At 36.0% G+C, this 26,665-nt stretch overlaps 1 protein-coding gene across 6 annotated transcripts in view; it reads left to right on the top strand.

The window, feature by feature from the left end:
- The window catches only part of slmapa (sarcolemma associated protein a), a 74,268-nt gene that overhangs the window by 8,240 nt on the left and 39,363 nt on the right, over positions 1–26,665 (top strand). For all 6 annotated transcript variants that reach the window (XM_079397080.1, XM_079397078.1, XM_079397081.1 and 3 more), the window contains exons 2-3: positions 15,625–15,772; positions 16,781–16,853. In XM_079397080.1, coding sequence (XP_079253206.1) covers positions 15,625–15,772; positions 16,781–16,853 — 221 coding nt within the window. The remainder of the gene's footprint in view (positions 1–15,624; positions 15,773–16,780; positions 16,854–26,665) is intronic.

Genomic DNA, 26,665 nt, shown 5'->3' with positions numbered 1-26,665 from the left:
TTAGCTTACACCAAAGATAGACTGTTGGAATAACCCAGTTAAATATTTAATTGGGTTAAATATTTAACCCAACCGCTGGGTCTAAACAACCCAATCTCGTTTAAATTGTATGAGGCCATGTCTTGCACATATCGATGATCTATGAATCTGTCTAACGGCTATCTCCCATTGTTCGTCTGTAATTTCAACACCCAAATCTTCCTCCCAGGAAGACTTTAAGTGTTCTAGAGATGATGTATTTGTCAACTGGAAGAGCATTTCGTATATATACGAAATAACTCCTTTCTCATTAGGGTCATGAAAAATTATCACTTCCATTACTGATATTTTTGGAGATTTGGGATATAATGGGTTATTTTATTTAACAAAGTTTCGTACCTGCAAATATTTAAAAAAATGTGACCGAGGTATATTATGTTTATTTTGTAGCTGCTCAAATGATGGAAATACTTTATCAATAAATGTGTCTATAAAATTATGAATTCCTTTTTCAACCCAGTCATCAAATATTGTATTTTTAAATGAGGGAGCAAATTAGTGATTTTTTGTGATAGGGCTTTAGAGAGAACCAGCCTGCCAACCAAAACATTTTCGGACCTGGGACCAAATCTTGAGTATATGTGAAACTACTGGATTTTCGAACAGACCAGGACGTATAGTAGATAGAGGTGAAAACAGTAAAGCTGAAAGTGAAGAAGGATAACAGCATGCACTTTCTATGCTTTACCCATAATTGGGGTTGTTTTTGTAACCAGTAGGCCATCATCTTTATATTACTTGCCCAATAATAAGGTCTGAAAGTTAGGTAGTCCCATTCCTCCTTTTGATTTGGGCTTCTGCAAAAATGTCTTTCTTATTCTAGGTATTTTATTGTGATGCTTTTAATCAGCTGTTTGGACTCTCATTCTGACGGCACCCATTCACTGCAGAGGATCCATTGGTGATGTAATGCTACTTTTCTCCAAATCTGATGAAGAAACAAACTCCTTTACATCTTGGATTTTAATCTACAGCAAATGTTCACTTTTGGTTGAACTGTTCCTTTTCCTATTCAGTCTAAATTGCTTAGATTTTATCAGCTGCTGCTGCTTGTTATTGACAGTATTAAGATTGAAAATCTAATACCGTCCATTTCCTTGCTGGGATTGGTTGTCCACATAGGACAGCGCAGGTATGACCTGAAGATACTTTGCTCCTATTGGCACAGTTTCTGTCGGAAAGATGTGCCAAGATGAAGCTACCTAAATTGGGCCAGCCAATAGTTGGCATAATGTGAAATGGTGCCAATATCACCACCTGTCCACTGGCTTTGTGATGCTGTGTACTACAAATGCGGGCATTGCTGAAAAGGTGGCGATTCCAACTGTATGCCTGAGAATGTCGCCTGTATTTATAGACATCAATCAAAGCCTCACAGCCGCCAATAGAGTGTCTGGATAACTCCTCTCAGGCCTGAAGCCAGTGTGTTTCCAAGATGCTCTGGGCTGTCATCTGTGCTTTAGTTAGACTAGTTTTTATTTAATGTGATTCAATTCTCATTATGTTTTCCTTCAGGATTTGAGTTTGTGAATGCCCAGGTTTGCGTTGATCTCCTTGTATTGTGTTGCATTCAATTTCAGGCTGATCAATACTGTAAATGACAGCCTGAATGTTTTATAAGTCCTAACGTGTAGTGTTGCTCTGTGCATGGATACACTGTAAGTAGAAATAAGATTTGAGCTGTTTGTGGCTTTCCTTTAGCCTTGAGTTGACTTGGAACAAGCAGAAGTATTTACCTGAAGGAATATTTCACTTGAAAATGAAGATATGCTGAAAATTCATCCAAGTTTTAGATTAGTTTGCTGCTTCATTGTATTTGAAGAAATGTAGCATTCCATCACTTTCTCAACAATAGATCCTCTGCAGTGAATGGGTGTCTAAACAGCTGATTAAAGCCATCGCAATAATCCACATGACTTCAGTCCATTAGTTAACGTCTTGTGAAGTGAAAAGCTGCATGAAAAAAAAAAATAACTTTGAGGGTCTGGTTTCACAGACAAGGCTTAGATTAGACCAGGATTAGGCCTTAGTTAAATTAGGATATTTAAGTAGTTTTTAAAATGTGCCTTAGAAAAAACTAATTACTCGTCTGCATCTTGATTCAAATCAATGGCACTGACATATTGTAAGTTATGTCAGTGCAAGTTGCTTTCAGTTGAGACAGTTGAAAAATCTATATTAAGCCCGATTCGTACAGTAATTTTTCTCCTGATTCAGAGACTCGAGACTCGAACCCGCAACCTTTGGATTACGAGTCCGACTCTCTAACCATTAGGCCACAACTTCCCCTAAATACCACGACTTCCCCTAAATACCAGTATCAAATGTAAATATTACCATCTGCTCAGTCTAAATTAAAAAGAGCCCTTATAATACAGTTCTACCTGGCAACTTTATAAATATCAGCTAGACAAATTGTGAATTTGAGTGTATTCATACATCATGATTAGGTTGTTTACATTTGTGGGATTGTCCCTCTTTTTGGTCTGTAACAAACATGTCTTTATCTGATGCCATGGGAACAGCAGAGAAGAGTTCATCCATGTGATGTGGGTCTAATATCACTAATCTAGGATTAATTGCTTGGAAAAAATTGACATTTTCATTTAACTAGAAAAATTAATTTTATTGGTCCTAGAAAATGTAATATGTCATATTAAATGCTTTTTCTGGTTGTGCATCTGATATATTTATTGTTCTGCAGTTTCTTAAGTCTCTTACATCTTTCATGAAATTGTTTCTCTTCATGTGTCTGTGGTATTGCTGATCATCTGTCATTAGCATTTTTAGCTGCAGGCCGTTGCATATTTTCTGTCAAAGTGTGAGTTCTGTTGTCGAGTCTTAAAATAGTATGATGCCATTTGCACCCCGTTTTTTACAGTCTGTTGTTATTATAGGCAGCACCAAGACCGGGACAACTGTCTAGCAGCTGACTTTAGCTACCGGGGCCCCCTCCTTCCTGATACAAACTCGCCCATTGCCCCGAGGGGCAACCCACACCCTAGATCTCTAGCAGCTGTACATGACTTTTTCTCTCATCGGCCTGCTACATGTCAGAAAATTGTATTGAAATGCATGTCTTGGAGTTGAAAGTGCATTGTCAGCATGTTCTTATAGTGAACCAGCTTATTCACAGATATTAATTTGTTTCATTCACAGACATACATGATGTAGTGTCCTGTAGGGATGGGCGATATCTTATCGTTTGCGATATACCGTTGAAAATTCTCCTCACGATAAAAATTTGTCTCCTCACGATAATAACGATAAGTCTAGTTGATGTAGTTTTGTGCGCGCCCGATTCACTGTTCACGTGCGGAGTGAAAACAAGCATGGCGGAAGGCGGACGTGAGGCTGACAGTGCGTTCACACCGGACGCGACTTGCGCGAATAAATCGCGCTATTCGCGCGTAGTTGGACGCGTGAACATTTTGGGTTTACTCGCTTCTTTCAACAGACGCGAATTCGCGTCATGGGCGGGGCTTCTGCCAGGCGCACGTGTATGACTGCCACAGAGAGCATATGTATGGAATTTCGCGCGGCAGGATGAACGCACCATAAGGAGGAGCTTGTTGTTACGCGAAGAGCTACCTCCACAATTTGCAACTGGTTTGGTTACAGAAAATCAGATGAGGAGCAAACTACCGTAATATGCAAAATATTGCTCTCTGCATGAATGCAACGCAGATGGCGACATAAGTTTGTTTGAAACACATAAAAAGTTTAGATAAGATAATAATATTAACAATGAACATTATATGACATTTACAATAGTTTTGGCGATTTTTTTTCCTTCAGTCCGCCTGTGCATTTCTGACCCAAACAGCAAAGCAGTCTAAATCTCCGTGATGTACTCGTTAAATATGCCATTTCTGAGATATTACAATGAATTAATTTCTAAAATGTTATGATATGGAAAGCCTGAAACAGATCACAGCAGTATAGCCATACACAGGCTTTCAGTCATCAGCAACGTGGTAAACGTGTGCCAGTATATATATATATATATATAGATTATCGTCATTTGTATCGTTATCGCAATAAATACCTGAAATTATCGTGATAAATTTTTTAGGCCATATCGCCCATCCCTAGTGTCCTGATTCGGCAATGCTTTCTAATAATTCATACCGCTCTCGTAGAAATATCAAATCTCAGCTGCAATTGTTTAATATTTGCAGACACATTCAATGCCACAGACAACCGGTAACAAATCATAGGATTCTATCTGGAAAAAGACTGTTGTGCGAGCGCTGTTATCTAATGAGATCTTGTCGACGCAATTAATAATATTAACTGTGAGACGTCTTAATTGGATCATATGTTATCTATGTAAATCCATGCTGTCATAATCTCTTAAATGTGAAGTTTTCGACACCACACAAAGCTCTGACATACTTCTACAGTGCTGTTATCATAAAACTGAGTCCATTTTATCCACCCTGTTAATTCATTGGAATGCAGATAGGAAGCTCATACTACGTTTTATATTTCAAACACGTATCAAGCCCTGTTTTAAGATACTACACTACATTTATTTTACAAATCCTCATGTTTTCTTCCAAACCCCTTGCTGGCGATCGCTAAAATCACTACATTCTTCATTTGGTTTCTAAGTAACTGTAAACACACTCTCAATGGTCTCCTTATTTGTAGCTTTTAAATCAATCCCCTTTTTAAACTTGGGCTGTTTGCAGGGCATATATCTGCCATGAGGATCAAGCCCTTCTCACTGTACATCATGATTAACATGAGCTATCATTGAAAACATTGAGTGAACGGCTAGGACTAGTTTTATATTTTCCTGACTTTTCTGTGTAGATTGGCAGCTTCTTCTACCGTTATATCTCTGACCTCACATAACTGTAGCATGAAATATGCTTGATGTTTGTAGATGTAACTGGTTGCATGGTCATTCCTTTGCAATTAGGCAGAAAGTCAATTTCTGAAACCTTCACTCGCTTCACTCTTCCCTCGTGAAATCAGCTGCAAACCCCTATCTAATCTGCTGAGACCGTGACATCTTTCAAGAAACTGCTGCACTTAACTAATTCACAACCATCAACAAAAGTATTTACTGTTATGCCTCATTAAACATTCCCCTCTCATTCCCTTTTTTCTTCATCTCACCTCTGCTGTAGCTTTTTGTACTAATCTAGTTTATATTTTTGATTTGGCACATTGTACTATAGATGCTGGTTCTTTTGACAGCTTTCTTATGATGTTCGCATTGGATAATTGTCTGCTTAATGATTAATTGTAAATATTATTCCAGTCCATTCAGACACTGAAATGCGTAAAAGATATAAGTGTTTTCTTTTATTTCTTATAACTCTCTACTAGTAGTTCAATGAATGGGCATCTCTCCTGGTCTGTGCCTTCCCTCTGGTGTTTTGAAAGGCTAACGATGGAAGACTTTAATGGAATAAACATTTTGGCCTTGGTTTTTATTAAGTTCTTACAAGATTTATAGTATTTGAGAACGACAAACTCCAGGCTTTAGGAAACACAAACATTGGCCAGAACTTCAGAAGTGAATTTGATATTGATTACTGGCTGCTGAATCATAATAGGGTGTTTTTTGATGAATGTTTTTGCAGTACAAGTGTATATTGACAGTAAATATATTGGCGGCTTTGAGTTGTTCGAACTATGTAGTGTGAATCTTGTTTTTTGTTTCAAGTTTATTAACACAATCCAGTTGTTGACAGTTGAGTTAATTCAGTTATTGACAACAAACAGCACTGCAATATATTAGAAAAGCATACAATTTATCAGTTATGTATTAATTGTTAAAAGGTATTTATGTATTATTATTTGAGTTTTGCAGTGTTAATCCTGTTCTTTTAGTTTATCAACAAAATGATGAAAAATATGAATGAATACAGTAATTGAATATTTTATTTTAGTTGTTGACAAACACGTTATAGAAAAGCATTAAATTGATCAGTAATTCATGTATTAAATGTAACGTAATATTGCATTTTACATTAAACTGAACTGTATACTGAATAATGCACATACTATTAATAATGTGTAATTGTGAATATGCCTTTGCTGTCTTTTATTTATTGCAATTTAATACTCAACTTATTAAATGTTTGAATATTTGGTTAAAGTTTGCTGCTTGAACATTTTTAGTCCATTTTGCAAATTTGTTTTATCTTGGTTTATGATTTTAGAGTAATATGGCCTAAAATGAATAAAAATCGCCTGTCCTTGTTTTTTTTTAAAATTGTCTATATATTGCCTTTTTTCTTCAAAGACTAAAAAACTGTGTTAGACTGTACTGATATGTTGTACTATTTTGGCCAGTGTTGATGTTGAAAGAATGGCAGTGAAACTTCTGTTCATGAAACTACGATAGATGGTGTCTTCACAGGGCAAGCATAAGGGGTTCTTTTGTAAGATGACTTCAGGTTTTCCAGAGAAAGAACTCACTGCCTTTTGATATCTTGAACCCCACTTAGGCTTGAGTCATTTTGTAGCCGGTAGCAAAAAATTTTAAATCTCCACTGTAGTGTTGTCACGATACTGGAATTTCTAACTTCGATACGATACCTTGAAAAATATTGATACTCGATACCATTTTCGATACCACGGTGAAAAAAACTGCCACAATATTAAGGGGGTATTTTTTTTTAAATTTAAAGATAAATGTAACAAGTCGAGAACATGTTGTATATTTTACATGAACACAAAAATGTCTTGAGGTACTGCATTTGTTGATTTATTTATTAATCTTTTATTAATCTTAGTTAAATGTTAATTGAAACTAATGTTTACTAATACATGTACTAATTAAAATCCAAAGTTCTATTTGTTGATATTCTCATTTGCTTCATAACCAAAATATTTCCAGATATAGGGCCCTATGAAATCAGTTTTATTTTTTTCTACATTCAATTTTTTCCATTTAAATTTTTCTGGATTCCGTCTTTTTCCGTTTGAATTTTTCTGGACTTTTTTTTTTTTAATGGTCAAATTAAATGCTATTAATCTAAAAGCATGTCTAATTCATTAAAATCATGAAAATTATACAATTTAACATTTAATTTATTAAAAGTGTAACAAAAATTACACGTTTAGGGCCGTATGAAATGTTTTATTTTTTTCTCACCTTATGTTTTATTGTTACCAAATTCTGTGTTTTAGCATGTCTATTATTTGAATGCATACAAACTATTTTTATTTATTCTTACAGTAGCCTTATGAAATGTGTTTTCCCCCTCAGAAATTCTGTGTTGTGTATTTAAATTTTACTGGATATCAGATGAAGGCATAAAACAATTTTAATTAATTTATATTTGAATTAATGAAAATTAAACATTTACATTTTTGGCAAATGAAGGGGATTTACTATTAAAATTAAAATATTTTGTGATTATTTCTTTAAAAAAAATAACAGTAGTAGTATTATGTACATTCTACTAAATAATAGTAATATAGCCTATTTCTGGCACACGGTCTTTAAGTTAAACCGAACTTTTATTTTGACGGGTTGCCGTGAATACTTCTAAAGTTCTGTGTGTGTATGATATGATGCTAGTTTTACTCAAATTAAATGGTAAAATGCTCGTAAAGTGCCTTTCAGATCAGTTCTGGAGATATTGTTGATGTATTTATGTCCTCATTGAGACGGCAGACGCTGAAATCACCGCGAGCGCCACATTAGTAAACACAACCGCACGTGCAGCACATTCACACAGAGACGCGCAGAACATGCAGGATTCATATTTAAATCGACTTTTGCAGCTTAATATTTACAGATACTAGTCCATATCGCGATTTGATTTAAGTGTAATGACCTACTTTTGATTAATTCATCCAAACTTTGACAAATTCCGTGACATTCCGCGTTAAACTGTAAATTCCGTTTTATGACTGGATTCCGCGATTCCGTGCGCGTTCTCTGCATCGCGGAGATCATAGATCCCTACAGATAGCGCGCCTGCTGTGTTCTTTAACAACCAGAGCAGTCATCTTTCTATTCACTTCACTTTTGCTATTTAACCAGAGCGAAGGAGACGAGTGCGGTCACGTGTGGTGCTTGTCCACGCGCCTTTGGAGAGAAGTGAGTATCGGTGTATCGATACTTCGGGAAATTAATATTGGTACCGTTCAGATATTTCAGTATCGATATTTATCGAAATATCGATATTTTTGACAACACTACTCCACTGGGTCTGATCGAGCGTTCAGAGAAAACTGGTGCATTATCTGTTTATAGTATATAGAGTGTTTTTGCTGCAGTAGATCATTCAGGTTTGCTCAAATTTGACTTGCAAGGAGTTTGTTCACATGTGTGTTGACTTGCATCACATTTCCAGCATGAATGAGAAGATTTAAGCTTTCCAGGTTCATATTGATTTGCCTGGTTCTTGAGGATTGAGGTTAAGGGTGCTTTATTGCCTGACTTGCTGATTAGTAACCAAGCTTAACGGGTTAGTGTCTTTGCTATAGCTGACCTGCTTTACACAGCCTGTGCGATCGATGTTAATTTCCTCAGCCGGGCCGTTTGTTTTCCATCCCTGGATGGAGCTCTTTTCAGGTAGGAGTGAGTTAGGTTTAGACTTGCTTTTGAAGCTTAAACTCTGCATTCCTTCAAGATCTCAGCGTTGGCTTTCAGAGCTGTTCTCATGGAATAAATCTTGTGGCTTTTGGCTGATATAATTAAGGGAGACACCAGTTATTGAAATTTTTAGTTTAATTTTAGTTTTATATTTCTGGTTTTCTCCTTAATTGTTTTTATTTGTTTTAATTTGTTTATTTTTTTCTGTCTATAGTTTTTATTTTAGTTTTTGGTATTTAAAGTGCCTTTGCAACTAGCAGAAATAAAACAAGTTTCAGTTCTCTTTTATGATTTTATTTGTAGTTTAGGAAAATAATACAGACATTAACAATTTTAATAATTTTTTTTATTGTTTGCTCATTTGTTTGTGCTCATTAGATAATATGAAACCATATGTTTGAATAGGATATGTGGAAAATAGGATTTGGGTGATATGAACATAGCTTATGATTGTAGTGTTTGGAGATTCAAGACTTCTTTGCAGACATTAATTGAATGTCAAACCTATTGACTTGAGTAAAAACTTATTGTTTATTTTGAGAAAGTTGAAGGCTACTTTTTGAAAACATTAAGACATTTTAATTTAATTTGTTAATATTGCATTCTTATTTAATTGTAATAAAGAAGCATTCGTATCTTGTATTTGACCATTCTAACTCTCTAAACAGGCATAACCGTCCAACTAGAGTAGAAATGTCTTGCTTAAACCATTCTACCAGCAGAACTGAAGTTGATGTTCCACCTCCTTCCTTCCCATGATTCCTTTTAATTATCAGTGTTGGAAGTGTTAATTGCACAAATCGTCTCTGCTCTTGTTTAATACTGCCTTTCTGTACAGCTTATATAAAACCTGCACTCAAAATAGTTCCAGTCTGCACATGGACTCAGTTAGGTAGAATATAAAAAGATTTCTTATAGGATGATTGATGACCTTCACACTGATCTCAGGAATACTGGCACCTGTGTGAGATGTGCTGCTGAATAAGTTGAAATCAGATTTGTGTTAGAGGCAGAAGGCTGGTGGCAGCATCGAATCTCTTTAGGAATGCTAATGTGCTCTTTGACGATGGGATGTGGGGGCGAATACCTGACAGAAAAATCAGCCCTCTCTCTTTCTCACTCACTCGTTCTCTCTCTTTCTGTTTTGCACTCACCCCCTGTGTAGTATACACTTGACAGTCTCTGTGACACATGCAGGTGCATTAGTGCAGTGTCCCAGCATTTTTAATCAATCTTTAACACTCCAGCTGTTGATAAATGAAGGCGAGGAGAAGTGTTCCTCCCTAAGTTGCTACCATTTGACTTTATAATTATAGTTTAGGAATCACACATTAAGTATATTACACTACCAAGAAAGGCTGAGTGAAAAAAAATGAGAGAACAGTTTAGGGGTCGACCGATTATCGGCCTGGCCGATTATTGGCACCGATATTAAGAATTTTTATGATAATCGGTATCGGCCATTTTCAAAACCGATGTGACGATAAAATTATTTAATTTTGAAACGCGCTATTTGGCTCTGATGCAGCCTGTCAGAACTCACCACTCTGTGGCCTAGAGCAATCTCCGCCCACCGCGCATCTGATTTGTTGAGAGTCAGGAGTCCGACCAATCAACGTGGAAGACTAAAGGCGCTCTCACACCGAAAGCGCATGCTAACTGGTGCTGTTTCATCATGCATCAGTTATCTCTCAAAGGCAGCAGCAGACGTTGCTCAAGTTGCAATAAATTACAATCCACTACACTGAAGTTGTAAAAACCTCAATATTATCTATTTATGGTTTCCGAGATGGGGGAAACGCAGGGGGAATCGCGGAATCCAGTCATATAAATAGCATTTACTGTATAACGCGGAGTCACGGAATTAGTCAAAGTTTGGATGAATTAATCAAAAGTAGGTCAGTACACTTAAATCGACTCATGATATGGACTATCTGTAAACATTAAGCTGCAAAAAGACTATTTAAATATGAATTCTGCATGTTCGGCGTGTCTCTGTATATGTGAATGGCACAGACGCGCGGTTTTGACACACACACACACACACACACACACACACACACACACACACACACACTGAAGTGCGCGACGCTCGCGGTGTTTTCCGCATCTGCCATGTCACTAAATGAGGACATAAATATATGAACATCATCCCCAGAACTGCTCTGAGAGTTACTTCATGAGCATTTGACTGTTTCGTTTGAGTAAAACGATCGTCATATCATAAATAGGCTACAGAAACTTAAGAGGTCCTCATGGCAACCCGTCACAATAAAAGTTCGATTTATTTACTAATACTACTGCAATTATTACAACTTTTGTTTAAAAGAACAATCACATAATACGCTATTTCTTCCATGATTTAATTTTAATAGTAAACCCATTTGTTTGCCAAAAAATAGAGTTCAACTCTCATTTGATTAAAAGATAAATTAAATTAATGTTTTATGCCTTCATTTGCACTGCACTGTAAATGAAAACTAATGGAAATTACTGTCACATAGGCCAAGATTAAGATACTGTCACATAGGCCAAGATTAGGATGACGGAAATTGGGACATTTCAATAGGCTATTGAACCAAGTGTGCCTATAACAGGCTATTAGTGTTATAGTTTCATTAAAATAGTTGCGGTTGTCTTCACAACTTCTACAATGGAGCTATGAAGACAATTAAATTATTTACACGTATTATATACATTGCGCTTTTTAAATTAATCAATTGATGTGCATTAGATGATGATTTGAATAGTCCCCTCTTGTAGGTTATGATTTAGTCAACCGAAAATAATTAATGAAGAATTATGAGAGGTTATGCTATTACACATTTCTAACATGTAAATTATTGAAGCCAAATATTTACATTTCCCCAAGCTGTTTAGCTGTAGTATTTAGTATTCATAGGCTTAATCATGAAGCATGCAGTGGCCCCACTTTTAACTCTCTCTTTATATATGACCCTTATTGTAGATGGATGCATGGGTGAAGACAAGAGTAAGAAGTGCAACCAACACTAGGGAAGGCCATTTTTGTCAGAGCCCTTGTTATTCTTAATTTTGACATTCATTTTCATTTTTACACCAGACATATATATCGGTTCAATATATTGGTTATCGGTCTACTTGGTCTGTAATAATCGGTATCGGCATCGGCCCTGAAAAACACATATCTGTCGACCCCTAGAACAGTTGTAAAGTAGATTGAAGTTCGTCTGACAGTATTGTTTTAAACTGGTGTAAAATAAAATTATAAAATACTAATTTCTTAAAGTACAATTATTTTTATAGAGTAAAAATATTTGTAATAAAATAATTGTATTATTATTATCAATGATAATAATATTGTGGACTTTTTGCCTGAATGTTTATTATATTGCAGTTGAAACCATATATGATAAAGTATAATTTGACCACATAATGCAGCACTAATATGTAAACAAATAAATGACATTTTCAAAATAATACATTTTTAAAATACTATTTTTAAATATTTAAAAAAGGCAATTAAAATTGTTTTCCTGCATGTGACTGTTAACCAACATCAGAGAAGCCTGAACATGTGTGTTGTTAAATTGAAATATTAATTGACTTAAATCTCAGGGTTTATTTGAAGAAAATATTTAATGTCAAAGGGGTTTCATTATCAAAAATATTTCCCTGCATATGTAATTCACATGTATTTTTAATAGTGCCTGTATTTTAATGTTTACTAAATAATTCTTAAGATATCAGTAGATATTGTTTGTTAATATCTAATTGAAGTATAAATGATAATATTTTTGTTGCTTATATGTTGCTGTCATGTAGTGCTGCCTATCAAGTTTCATTAATCTAATTTTTACTGCTTATGCATAAGTGACATTATCATTATGGGCTTTTAGAAAATTTAACAAACGTAAAACAGAGATCTGCGACCACAATAACCTCAGAATACAGTCAGCACAACCGTTAGTTAGCAAGAGGAAATAGGAGGGAATATGCTATGTCATTTGTGCTTCTCCATTCTTTCTAGTTTGCTTGTACACTTACTTAGGTCTGTGTTTTTAAAGTCACTTAGAAAAATAGAAGTACCCTATGTTGCATCCAGCTATATGTGACGGATCAAACTGAACCAGAGGCAGTTCTACATTACGTTTCTGTTGCATGGCTTTGATTAAGATGTATTTCTGAATCAAACCAGCCTAATTATTTATGCACATGAGCTAATCTGTGTTTTCTCTAAATGAGCTGGTTACTTATGAACAGATGCATCACCAATGTCATGCATTCTCCATGCCAAAATACACGTCAGACAAACACATCACATTTCACTCCCTCTATGATGGAGGATGTGATAGCGCTCGACCCCTGCTGGATCATATGGCCAATCAGTAGCATAATGTGAAGTAAAATGGATGTTAAACAAGTCTTATCAAGTCATAACCTTGATTTCATTGCATTGAAGGAGACCACATTCATCCTGCGGTTTAACCAGATGAACCTGTTAGCAGCGAAGCCCACATGTGAAGCTTGATGTGGGATGCTGGCGTTGGACGGAAATAATGAATGTCACTCATACTGTAGTTGTGTTTGACAGTAAGTCTATTCATCCATCCAAGAGGAAATTCAGCAGCATTCATTCTGAATGAAGGGAGTTCAACAGAGTACATGAAACAATTACAATTCATGACGCTCCAAAGCCAGTTCTCTGGCGCCCTTGATGGCTGTTTATTATTAGGTGTGTAGCTCAAACTGATCAGGGATGTTGAACTTGGCGGAGTAAATGAGTTGAGAGCTTGCCTGGTCAACACATAAGGGCAGTATTGGTTATTTTAAGCAGCCAAAACAAATTTGAATCTGTAACTTAAGTAGAGGATGCTTTTGATTTGACTTTCGGTCAGATAACGCTTAATTAGTGATATTTGATCAGTAAGCCAGTACATATGTCAGATGGGTGCTGGTTTTATTTTAACATTATTTATTTACTATTATAGTGTTTATTAAAAAAATGTTATTGTAGTTTTTATTTTAATTTAGGTTTTAGTAATTTTAGCACTTGAACTTTTCAGTTAAAGACAACAGTTATAATGTTATGTACTTTTAGAAATAAATTGAGCAATCGTTTATTTTCAGTCTTCATTTTAATTTAAATGTTAGTAATTTTATGTGCTTTTGTCCTTTTTTGCTTAATTTATTTATGCATTTTTTTTTTTTTTTTTGCAATTTCTGTACTTATTTCAGTTAAAGTCAACAGTTATAATTTTATAGTACTTGTTAATATTTTGCATTATCTTTAATTTTTATTTTCAGTTTTCATTTTAGTTTAACTTTTGTGCTTTTGTCTCTTTTTTTATTTTTTTATATATATATATATATATATTTCTGTATAGTGAAGGCAACATTTTTGAAGCAACATTTGAGTTTTTCCATCAAATATTTGTATTTTATTTTTATATTGGCTTAATTTTAATTAAATAAAACAATTTTTAATACTTTTTTTTTTAAACAATAACAAAACTGAAGTGTATAATTTTACCAGTCTAGTTAAATTATAAGCTTTTTATGTTTCACTACTACCTGTTTGAAACTATTTTTCACAGTGATAGTACACAATAACTAGTGTCTAGTTACCAGTTTAGTCAAGTTATAGGTTTTATGTTTCTCTACTGCATTAAGAATGTGTTATAAGCTGTACTGTAACAATGAAACTGTCGACCTCTATAAACTGCATTAAATGTAGTCTGATTGTTTCTCGTCTTGGTCATTGCAAGTTTATCTTGAGTACTTCCTCTTTTTAACCATCGCTGCCTTTCAGCTATGACATTTGTTTTGCACTCTTCATTGTAGGGGTGTTAGAAAATATCGATACACGTGAGTATCGCGATATTGTGTTTGGCGGTACTGTATTGATTCTCCAAAACGGAATATCGATATAAAAAAAAAAAAAAATCATAGAAGATTCATGGCAGTTGATTCGTTTTGAGTTCATATCCCGACCGCTAGATATCAGTCTTCATCTCTGAACTTAAGCAGTGACTGACAGGAAATACTAGCATCAGGGCACTCCACTAATGTTAGCGTTAATATAGTTCGCTGCCAGTAATGGAGGATGAAAGAATTGTTCCAGCTCTCGTTTCGGTGTACAAAGCTGAAATGTGGCGCCATCTGGGCTTTTGTGATAATGTCCGCCCCGGGACCGCGGCGCGAGCGCAACCTCGGTTCTGCTGCTTGCCGTGTCCCGTGTTGGAGAGCCTTTGTGTGGGGCCCGGCAGGCGGTAGAGTCGCAGCTCAGCTGCAGCTTTCTCTCGTAATTCGGGGGAGTTTTGTGCAGTTGGGGCGGTGCTCGCGTCGCGGTCTCGGCGATTCCATGCGGAACATAAACACAAACTGAAAAACCTGTGAAATCCAAGTTAAAACGTTCTCAGAATGTTTAACATCTGTATTTATTTGATTGTTTTACAATTGTTTTGTTTTGTTTAGGAATCCTGCAAGCACTTTATTTTTCATTGATATTAAGCAGATATAATGTTTTGTTCAGATCAAATGTTATGACATTGTATGTCACAATTGTAAACTTAAACTGTTAACCTTTAAAGTAGAGTCTATAAATATATATTTTCTTTTTATAAAATACATTTTATACATACATTTAACTAAAGAATCATGCAAGCACTTGAATATTTCCCCCTTTACTCGTACTGCACAAAAAGTGGTTCAATAATGTTGAATGTTATAGGGACTGATTATTGCAAATACAGATCCCAGTGTGTTCTGGTTAAACTATTTTTATTTATTTATTTTTTGCTAAGGTTTGCATATGATGGTGTGTTCTTAATGACAGCTTACCTAAAAATATATCCTATTCCTAAAATAAGAAATATCCCAATATATCGCCTTGCTTACAGTCTCGCAATGTATCGCAATATATCGTATCGCAACCCCTGTATCGGGATGCGTATCGTATCGCCAGATTCTTGCCAATACACAGCCCTACTTCATTGTAGTGACATATCTTTCTGTCTCTCTTCTCTTCACAGTTCTATCTCCAGGACACCAAAAGCAGCAATGGCACCTTCATCAACAGCCAGCGTCTGAGCCGAGGGTCGGAGGAGAGCCCTCCCTGTGAGGTGCTCTCCGGTGACATAATTCAGTTTGGGGTGGATGTGACCGAGAACACCCGGAAAGGTGAGAAAAGCCTGTCAGTGTTGGCCGCAATAATGAAACATGATCCATCTTTGCATTTGTCTGTAATGCAGATGTGGATGTGTAAATATAAATGTTGCTTTCTGGATATGAAACTATGCATCATTTTTATTTTTTATAATTTTTATACATAATATTTAGATATAAATTAGATATATAATTAAATACACACATTGATTTTGAGAAAAAAAATTATATATGAATTTTGTACTTTTTATTTTTAGAAATCAATATTCATATTTAAAATGTATGATATGTGCTACAATATATTTTATACATATATAATATTAAATATTGTATTTTAACTACTTCATAAATATTAAAAATACACAATATATTGAATATTTAAAATAAACATACTATTTTTATAAATCAATTAAATTTAAAATTGCATGTTTAAATTTTATTATGGGTCTAGAATCACGTTCACACAAATTCAGCCGTTGCATACTACATTTTTTTTTAAAGATGCTGTAATGCAGAGAAGGTTTTTGAAACCCAAGACCGCTGGCTGGTTGCTGCTCTGGATGTGTCGTAACTCAAATACATGCAATGGGACGCTTTCACAATCAGATACAAATGCAAAGTAACTTACCCTTTAGAAGGAATGAAGGCAAACATTACTTCATAACAAAGCGAAAGTACACATGAACATGAACATAATCTGTATTTTAACTTGTGAGGTACTGAAATTAGGTTCCAGTTTTCTTTGGAAACTTGGTTCCGGTCACATTTGGGTGTTGTGCATTTAAGTCTTTGCGTTGGTTGTTGTGGCACAAGTTGCTGCGTCTCATCAGAACGTCAAGAATTCTTATCAGTCTCTGGATATTTTTGATGATGAAGGCATCTTAGGCAGCCTTATATTAGTACATTTTCATGACCTGTTTATGCTTAGGATAACCTGTAGCTTTGTTTAAATTCTTAAAAAATAATGCTATTTTGTGTAACCACTGTTGTCATCCTTAATTTATGTTTCTCTTCTTGTTTTAGTCACTCATGGCTGTATAGTGTCAACCATCAAGCTCTTCTTACCAGATGGCATGGAAGCTCGGCGGCGATCAGAGTAAGTCCTGTTTAAAGATTATTTAATATTTGTCATGGTTTAATCTCGGAAAAAGCTTCTATCGATTCTTTGCTCAACCTGGTGAGATATTATATAAGGTAACTCTCTATATCACTTATAAAAACATGCACATAATGTGATAAAATCTCTGAGAGCTGAGGCTTACAGCTGCTGATTTCACTGATTCACTTGACCAAAACAACATTTGCCTGTGCTTGTTCAGAGGAACTGACACGTGGGCTGTTAGTTTGACTGTTAGTGACCAAATGTTGTATGACGGGAATTAGTGGAGGATCAGATCTGGGCTTTTATGCTGGTTTTTGTTCCGTGGTTGTATCATTTCCTTTATTTCTGATTATTTTCTCGGTTATTTAGCAAATGCACGTTGCGTATTTACACGTGTTATCTCACCACATGTCACAATGATGCTCTGTGCTTTTTTTTTTATGTAAGCAAAGCCTTTTGATTTTGCAAAATATTCCGGATGGAATCAAAGAGAATAATTTAAGAAAACTAATTTACAGAAAACAGTCACCTAGGTTGTAAAAATTAACAAAAATGCGTAAATGCACATAAAAGTCTGTAATGTTGTTTTACTTAGTTCAGTTTTTATAAACTAAAAAAATTAGTCTACATTATTTTCTGTGGTTGTCGAGTGGTACTCAAATTGTATTTGAACCAGTATTATTATAGCTTAAAATTTAAATAAAAAATAAATTACAGAAATAATTGTTTACCTTAAATTTCTTTAATTAAAACTAAAATAATAAAGAAAACATTATATAGACTAAAAAACTTTGTAAACTGTGTAAAAATAAAAAAGATTAAAAACATGCAACAAAATGACAAAAATTAACAAAAAATAAAGTCTCATTCAAAATATTAACAAACTACAATATTATATCAGTAAATCTAAATGTGCACTGCTTTAACACACAATATTCTTTTCAGTTGTGATGGCAGTGATTCCCACTTTGTTTATCAGATTTTAATAGCTTTTATTTTTTCATGGCCCAAAGGCCTCAATTACATTTTGTGCGTGATTCACTGAGCCCCGGGCAGTTATTGATTTTTGATTGGATTTTGGTGATGCTGCACAAACAGCAGACTGTCTGAGACGAGAGATGAGCACAGGCACCGTAGGGGTCTCGCGGGTCTCATCCGCCTCCATCTGCTCCATTTCTACAGCATTAGTCTGAGTGTCACCAAATCCAGACAGCTTTCATTACATTGACATCTAGGTATATGCCAGCCAAGTGCACCAACTTGACCGTTCACCTGCATTCTACTCATTTAGTTAAAAGGCTCCATAGCGTACCGGTATTGAACTGCCATCCTGGGTTTAGAGCCAAGCGGTTGTGTAGTTAGTAATCGGATGCTCGGCACTGCTGGTGTTTATTATATTCATGAAGAGGGATGTTGATGGTCTTGTTGACGGAGGGGGATTTCCTACCACCATATGAATGCTATGTTTGACTGTGCATGTATCACCGGCTATAAAAATCGTTTAACGGAAGGCATCCGTGAAGCAGATGGCTCTCATGCCGAACGCTTCCCTGCAGCCTTCGTTGCTGGCAGGACCTGTTAAACCAACTCACGTGGAAACAAGGTGTGTGCTGTGGGCATCTGTGCCGTTTTTGGGGCTTTAAAAGATTTTTACTGCTCTCCTCATTTAACGTGGAAGTGCTCGCTGAATAAAGCTGACGCTTAAATGGCAGAAATGGCAGAGAGCTCCATAAACTCTGGCAGGGATGAGGGACCGCACACCTTGAGTCTCAGCTGTGTCTCTAAATCCACCCTGTGGCTAGATACATTAATGACTGAACCTTATTTCTGTACTCTAACCCCTCTCTGTTAGGGATGGCTCAGGGATTGTTGACTGCTTGTTTAATAATTGACTAGCCTGTTAGTCGGATCAGCTAGTGAGCACCCCCCCCCCCCCCCAAAAAAAATGGCCTGTATTACTATTTTGGAAATGTAGTAATATTTATTATAATATTTTATAATATTATAATATTTTATTGTAAAGTACATTACATTACTACTAATAAAAGCATATTTATATTATGTATTAAAATATTATGTATAAAATGTATAAATTAACTTGTATACACACACACTCATATTTATATATATTTATATATTTACATATTCAATTTTGCAATGTTTTATGTTAGTTGTTTTATTATGTATTATTAAATCATACATTGAAATTTGATTTAATACAAAATGTAATACACAGCACATTTTTGCAATATTTTAGTTATTATATATATATATATATATATATATATATATATATATATATATATATATATATATATATTTATTTATATAATATAAGACAGACAGTAAAAAAGGCAAGTGTGGTTGCCAGAACCTGATTTAAAACAAACAAAAAAAACAGTAGGAACATTTTACTTTCTACACATTTAACTTTAAATGTACAGGGTGCAAAAGTTAATGTGCCAGCCTACTGAAATACTTCAAATCAGTTTTGTACCTCTATAAAATACTGACAACCACCACAAAAGAGACAAGTGCTGAAGAAAAAGACAACCGATGAATCAGAAGCTGACATAAATGCTAATATGTAGATGAACAAATAAAAAACAAAATCATGGTAACACATGACACAAATAATGCCATAAAAACTAATTTATTAATGATTGATGTTTTTTTAATTTATTTAATAAGTTATATTAATAATAATCCTTATCATCATCATTATTATTATTATTATTACCTTAATACTAATATGTAGAAGCACAAATACAAGACACCATCATGGTAACACTTGACACTAAAATAATGCAATAAATATTAATTTATGAATAATTGCTATTGTTATTAATTATTTACTAACCGCTTTTAATCAATGATTATAATAGTAGTAATAGCTGTTTCATTTAATTATTCTTTCATTCGATAACTTTATGTATATATTTAATAATTATTCATTTTAATTAATAATAATAATAATAGCTATTGTTATTTTGTAATATTATTATTATTATTATGATTATCATCATCATCATCATCTTTACTTAATGCTTATATAGAAGATGCACAAATGCAAAATACCATCATGGTAACACAAATGACACTTAAATAATGCATTAAATTATGTAAGTGATGTAACATAAATAAATAAATACACTAATATAGATATACTTTAATATACATAGAATATTTATACAATGTATGCGATTTCAAATATATTTATTAATTCACATGTATAAAATATTATAAATTCATTTATTTGTATAATTTAATACATATAATACACTTATTGTTTTAAATGTTACTTTTTATGTTTTTAATTATTAAGGTTTAACACATTTTTTTAAATAAATTTTTCAATTATTAATTTAATGTGTGTATATATTAGGGGTGGGAATCGCAGGGTACCTCACGATACGATATAATCACGATACATGGCTCACGATAACGATACCACGATAGAGCGGTTCTGCGATAATCGATATATTTTTAGAAAATCCTATAATGATACATCACGATATCTGTATAAACAAAATGCCTATGAAAAGGTTAAGTGTAAGTTTTCTTTCTTTATTCAACTCCAAACTGTTAGAAAACAGCAAAAAAAAGTTCTGTAAATCAATTTTAACATGTTGAGTAGGCTCATTTTATTCTTGGACTTATTAAAAGCTTACACTTTTCTTTTTCTCTGTGTGTAAACAAACAGATTTGACTGCTTATCAAACAGAAAAAAAAAAAAAAACTAGATGGATAGAATATAAACCTGGTACTAGTGGTGCAACAGATCATCATTGATCTGTGATCCGTTCGGATCAATATCTTCGGTTCGGCACACACGTGATCCGCGGATTGATTTATGAAAAAGAAAAAAACAAAGGCTGCTCAACAACCGCTTATCACCGCGGCATTTAAGCAGCCCCTTGTTGCACAATCAGACCGGGCTAAAGCCATCACAAACGCTATCGGTGTGTTTATAGGTGCAGACATGAGGCCATATTCGGTTGTGCAAAACGAGGGCTTTAAACACATGCTGAAATTGCTTGAGCCCCATTACGACATCCCGTCGCACACCCACTTCAACGAAAAGATTGTGCCAGATCTTTATGAGCAGGAGAAGAAAAAAGTTGTGGATGAACTATCTCGAGCATCCTCTGTTGCACTCACGACAGACGGGTGGACGTCCAGGGGAACGGAGAGCTATGTGACGATAACCGCTCACTTCATCACAGCAGACTGGGAGATGAGAAGCCCAGTGCTGCAGACACGCCCCCTCTACGAGAGTCACACAGGCACTCATCTTGCGCAGGTACTGACACAAGCAGTGGAGGAATGGAAGATAAAGAGGCACAGTACTAATATACCAGTCACAACTAATAATGCCAAAAATCAAATAAATGCAGTGAATGAGGCAGGACTGGGCCCACAGATAGGGTGCTTTGCACATGCAGTGAATTTGGCATCACAGAAGGGAATCTCAGTCAATAGGATGGACCGCCTCCTTGGGAGGATCAGGAAGGTGGTTTCCTACTTCCACCGAAGCACAACAGCTGCTCATGTGCTTAAGACAAAGAAATGCTAAAGCTGCCTACTCATAAGCTCTTACATGATGTCCCAACAAGGTGGAACTCCACTTATGATATGTTGGAGCGTTATCTGGAGCAGCAGGCAGATATATACTCTGCATTGACCGACAAGACCCTGAAGAAAAATATCAAAGACATCATCACCCTGTCTGATGATGATGTGAGAGTGGCAGAGGAGGTCCTCCAGGTGCTTAAACCCCTCAAAACTGTTACATCTCTGCTCAGCACTGAAACTTCACCATCTGTGTCAATGACCCTGCTGCTGAAAACAAGGATTCTACAATCCATGGCTCCAAGTGTGGAAGACGGCACCATCACTCGCGATGTCAAGACTGCCATTAGAGAGGACCTGAAGCCCAGATACACTTCACCCCCTACTCTACCTATACCTTCATAGATCTACTGCCCTGGATCCGAGGTTCAAGTCCCTGTCTCACATGGACCCTGCCCTACGCCAGAGGACATACAGTGACCTCACCACTGAGATTGTGAGCAGTCTGGGCACTGAAGACTGTGAGGTAAAGAAAAAACATATTATTTAAAAATTATAAATTTAAATAAATTTTTTATTTTCAGTAATAATGGCTTTTATTAAATGTTATTGCCACATTTTCATGTCTATGAAACATGAAAATAAATAGGTTTAATTTATCAACTAATTTTTTTCTGCAGGGTCAAGCTGCAGAGCCAACAGGAGCAAACTTGGACACATCTCCTCCACAAAAGAAGTCGGCGATGGCAGAGCTTTTTGGAGAGACCTTTGCCAGCAAAGACATGGACAGCAAGACTCCTGCTGACATCATCAAAGAGGAGGTGGCATCCTACCTGGCAGCAAGCGGCATTACAGTGGATGGTGATCCACTGACATGGTGGAAAAGCAATGAGTGTAAATACCCTCATATTGCCAAGATGGCAAGATGCTATCTCGCTGTGCCAGGCTCTTCAGTTCCTTCCGAGAGAGTGTTCTCAACAGCAGGTGACATAGTGACTGCAAAGAGGTCTACACTCTCCCCAGACAATGTAGACATCCTTGTCTTTTTGAAAAAGGATTTGAAATTATAAGCTCAGGTATGCTTGCTTTGCTTTCTTTTATTTTTCTTTGATGATGTGGACATAGGCTTTATTTCACTATCCATGTTTCAAGGAAGATGATGTGCCTTTTTATGTTGCACTTTAAGTTGTTTTTCATTGTTAAAAAGAAGATATTATGCCTTGTGCACTTTAAGTTGATTTTATATATTTTAATTTAATAATTTAAAAGTGTTAAACAAAAAGACAAACTTATGTTTATTTGTCTTGTCTTGTCATATTTTTTATTTTATTTTTTTGCCGATCCGAGAAATTATCCGATCTGTGACTCTGATCCGAGAAACGATCCGAACCGTGAGTTTTTTGATCCGTTGCACCCCTACCTGGCACATTTCAAAATTTACCTGGAAGTGCTTTTTCAACCTTTCTACTCCTCTCATCATAAAAACGGAGCCCCGTGCTCAGGTTCATTATTTTAAATGTAGACGCGCGGCAAGCACACACACTGCACACTTCTGCACCGCATTATGTCTCTGACATGGTTTTGTTTCGTCCTCCATGCCATAGGTGCAGAATTATGTTTCTGCCAGTCGGTGCCCACTGTTCACACTGCACAATGCGCACTTGTAATATCTGAAAGAGAGGGAGAGCATCCAGTGTTGTTCACATAAAACTGGATGCACTGGCAGTGCTGTCTCTCGCACCTGCGATCCGAGCGGAGAGGCTACTCACGGACTGAATATGCGCTCTGCAATAATAAAGTGATCGGTGCCTATGGTCCACACTAATAGCTGTTCTGGGGCAGATAGTTTTCATCTCCATAAACATATATATAGCAGTAAAGCTAATACAGTGGCTGGAAATCTGTTTATCCTTTGGTTCCTCGTGTTTCCCCATCTTCATAGAGAACACGCATCATGGTTGCTCAGAGCGCTTTTGGATAGAAGCTGGAAATGGCGCGGCCGCGATTTCCACGCATTTGTAGACTCTGTGAACAGGGGAATCTATTTGGAGCGCCTTATTATATTCATTAAAATATCGATATTTGGCGCCAGATATCGATTATCGTATTGCACTGAGAAGAATCGCGATTTGTATATATATAAATATATACAAATGTATGTATATGTAAATAATGTAGAAAAATTTATATATAAAAAGGGAAGTATGTATATGGAAATACTTAATATATTTCTCCTAGCCCACATTATTTATTCAGATGAATTAATTTGTCACACGTTGATTTTGCTAGTCCTGCTGAAATTATTTACTTGTTTTATATGAATTATTTGCAGTTGCACAAGCCTACTGTCCGATCTCTGTTCGCTCCGCTCTCAATTTTCTCATCCGCTTGGCCTGTTCAGCAAGCATCAGTTGTGTCCCGTGACGGCGGTGGAGCTCCTTAGCCAAGCTCTCGACCCAGTCGCATGTTCACATCCCGCTTGTGGATGTATTTATAGAAGCCACACGTGTGAGCTTGCCTCTGGAGCTCAGCCAGGCCAGTGGAGATGTGTGTTTGGTGTTAGCGGCATGTGTCTGTGCGCTCTTCTGTTTATTAGAAGATGCATTCGAGGGACTGCTGTATGCGTTTGTGGTCAGGGCTTTTACTTGCAGTTTAAGGTCAAAAAGGCAGCCTGAGAAATCCTTTCTCTAAAAGCGTTACGTCCCACTTGCCTGCTGAAATTCTTTCCAGCTAGTTGACAAAAGACATCTGCTTAAGAAATCTCCCCTCCTTTTAGAGTTTCTCAGCAAAATGTCTTCACTCTTTCCACTTGATACTGTCCGTTTAGCCTCTTTCAGAGAGATCTGTGTTGTTGCTCTGTGAGCAGGAATGGATAGATTTATTGAGGGCCGGGAAACGAGAGAGATGTGATCGTCATCGAGGGCTGTGCCGCTGCTGATTGTTTTTATTTTCCATCTGGAGGGCGAGAAAGTCAAGCACTGGATGGAGATGTCCTGTTTCCTCCATTAGGTGAACTTGATTTCTTTCCCACTGTAATTGATCACAGATTGCAGCAGAGCACCACAACCAGAACTGGGACATTGTTTCCACTTTACTCATAGGAAATGTAATGGATTTCCAATGTGCCAATAACACTTTATTGGTTCCATTGTGGCTTGTTTAATTTCTGCAAATGCTATTCTGTAATGTCTTCTTTAAAAGTGATCTTGATGTGGAAGCTGCTTTATTATGCTAAATCTTTATTGATGAGCCAGTGGTGAATCTTAGCACTTTTTCATGTGTGTTAGACATCAGATATGTTCTGAGTGGCTGTAGTTGGCATTCACAAAAGTGCAGTCCAGTTGAGGCCGTGTATTTTAATATGTGACTGATTTGGTTTATTAATGACTGAAGGATTGGTAGGGTTATTTCATCATGAGCTGGATATGTGGTGCTATGGATCTGGGTGAGTCTCTTGTTAGTTTTTTTTTTTTTTTTTATAAATGAACTGTGGTTGATAATTTAGTTTGCTTTGCCAGTGCCAATAATTGAAAAATGTCACATCAATTGGTTTGATCCGTTGTTTTGAATAAAATACTTCTCGATCCAGTTCAGTGTGTTTGCTTTGGCCTTTGTTGATATCTGCAAGTCTTCATGAATTATCATTGAGCCCATGACTGCCATATTGGAACAACCACCTCAAACAATGGTGTGTGTGTGTGTGTGTGGCTGCAGGCTTGGAACAGGAGAGTTACTGTGACTCATCTCTCTTACATAAACATACACTCACAAGACACTGAGCCTAAAGCTCCTCAGTGCTCTAGTGGGAGATGTTGCTATCCTGAATATTCCGAACTTCAAATTAAAGAATTAGAAATAGAATTATGCCTAATTATTTTTAAGTAGGCTATACACATCCATCCGTTCATCTCTATCTGTCTGTCTGTCTGTCTTCCATTATTATATGATATGTGACCTATCATATACACTGTGTTGAGAGGTGCTGAAATCGCGTTTGGTCTCGTACTGTATTGCGTATCTTGTCAGTGTGTGCACTTGCTTGGCCATTTTTAGCTGATAAACAGGAAAGTGGGTCCAGCTGAATTGAAATGGTGATTTGTTGGATTGGTATAAAAAAGGTTATTATACCGCGGCAGCCGTCGTGTGAAGCCCTCTTTGTGTGAAGACCATCAACTCTACCGTGCGACTGCACCGGGCAGGGACACTGGCAAGGGACAGAAGTATCGCTTTTTATTTTAGTGTTTTCATTTGTTTATTATTGAAATGTTGTTATATACATGCGTCAATTTTTATTTAATTTCTTTATTTTCTTAAATATGTGGGTATATAGTATTTATAGAGTTGTAACTTTTACTTTGTTACTTTTTCTTATTTGTAAGTCGCTTTGGACAAAAGCGTCTGCTAAATGACAAAAGTAAAAAGTAAGTAAAACCAGTCATAAGGTTAAATTTTTTAAATTGATGTATGGTTTATTATGATAGGACAAAATGTGGCCGAGATGCAACTATTTGAAAATCTGGAATCTGAGAGTGCAAAAAAATCAAAATATTGAGAAAATTGCCTTTAAAGTTGTCCAAATGAAGTTCTTAGCAATGCATACTACTAATCAAAAAATAAGTTTTGATACATTTACAGTAGGAACTTTACAAAATATCTTCATAGAACATGATATTTACTTAATGTCCATAGGGCTGGGTATCGAGTTTGATACTTTTTAGGCACTGACCGAATTGCCTCGATACCATTCAGTATCAAAAAACATCTTGACGTTCGGTACCAAATTTCGTTACCTAAGGGGTTAATCTCATCAACGTCAGTGAGGCAATAAGCCTGCAGCACTAGGTGTGTTCGACTAAAGCGACGCGGCGCAGATTGATCAGAGTTTGACATCCACGAGAACGATTTGAAAGAGTATGGTGCAGTCTGCTCTCTATATCGCACGGTTTTGTTTACTACACACAGACTGAAGCACGCGTTACGCTCGTGGTGATTTCAGCATCTGCCGTCTCACTAAATGAGTACATAAACACATGAACAGCATCTCCAGAACTGCTCTGAGAGTCACACTATGAGCATTTTACCGTTTGATTTGAGTAAAGCTTGCGTCATATCATATACACACAGAACTGTAAAGGTATTCACGGCAACCCGTCAAAATAAAAGTTTGGTTTAACTTGGAAGACACTGCGGCAGAAATATATTACTATTGATCAGCAGAATGTACATACTGCTGC

This window comes from Barbus barbus, assembly GCF_936440315.1.
Source record: "Barbus barbus genome assembly, chromosome: 37".
Classification (NCBI taxonomy): domain Eukaryota; kingdom Metazoa; phylum Chordata; class Actinopteri; order Cypriniformes; family Cyprinidae; genus Barbus; species Barbus barbus.
Note: the sequence above shows the minus strand (reverse complement) of the source record. Positions and strands in the feature narration are given on the sequence as shown.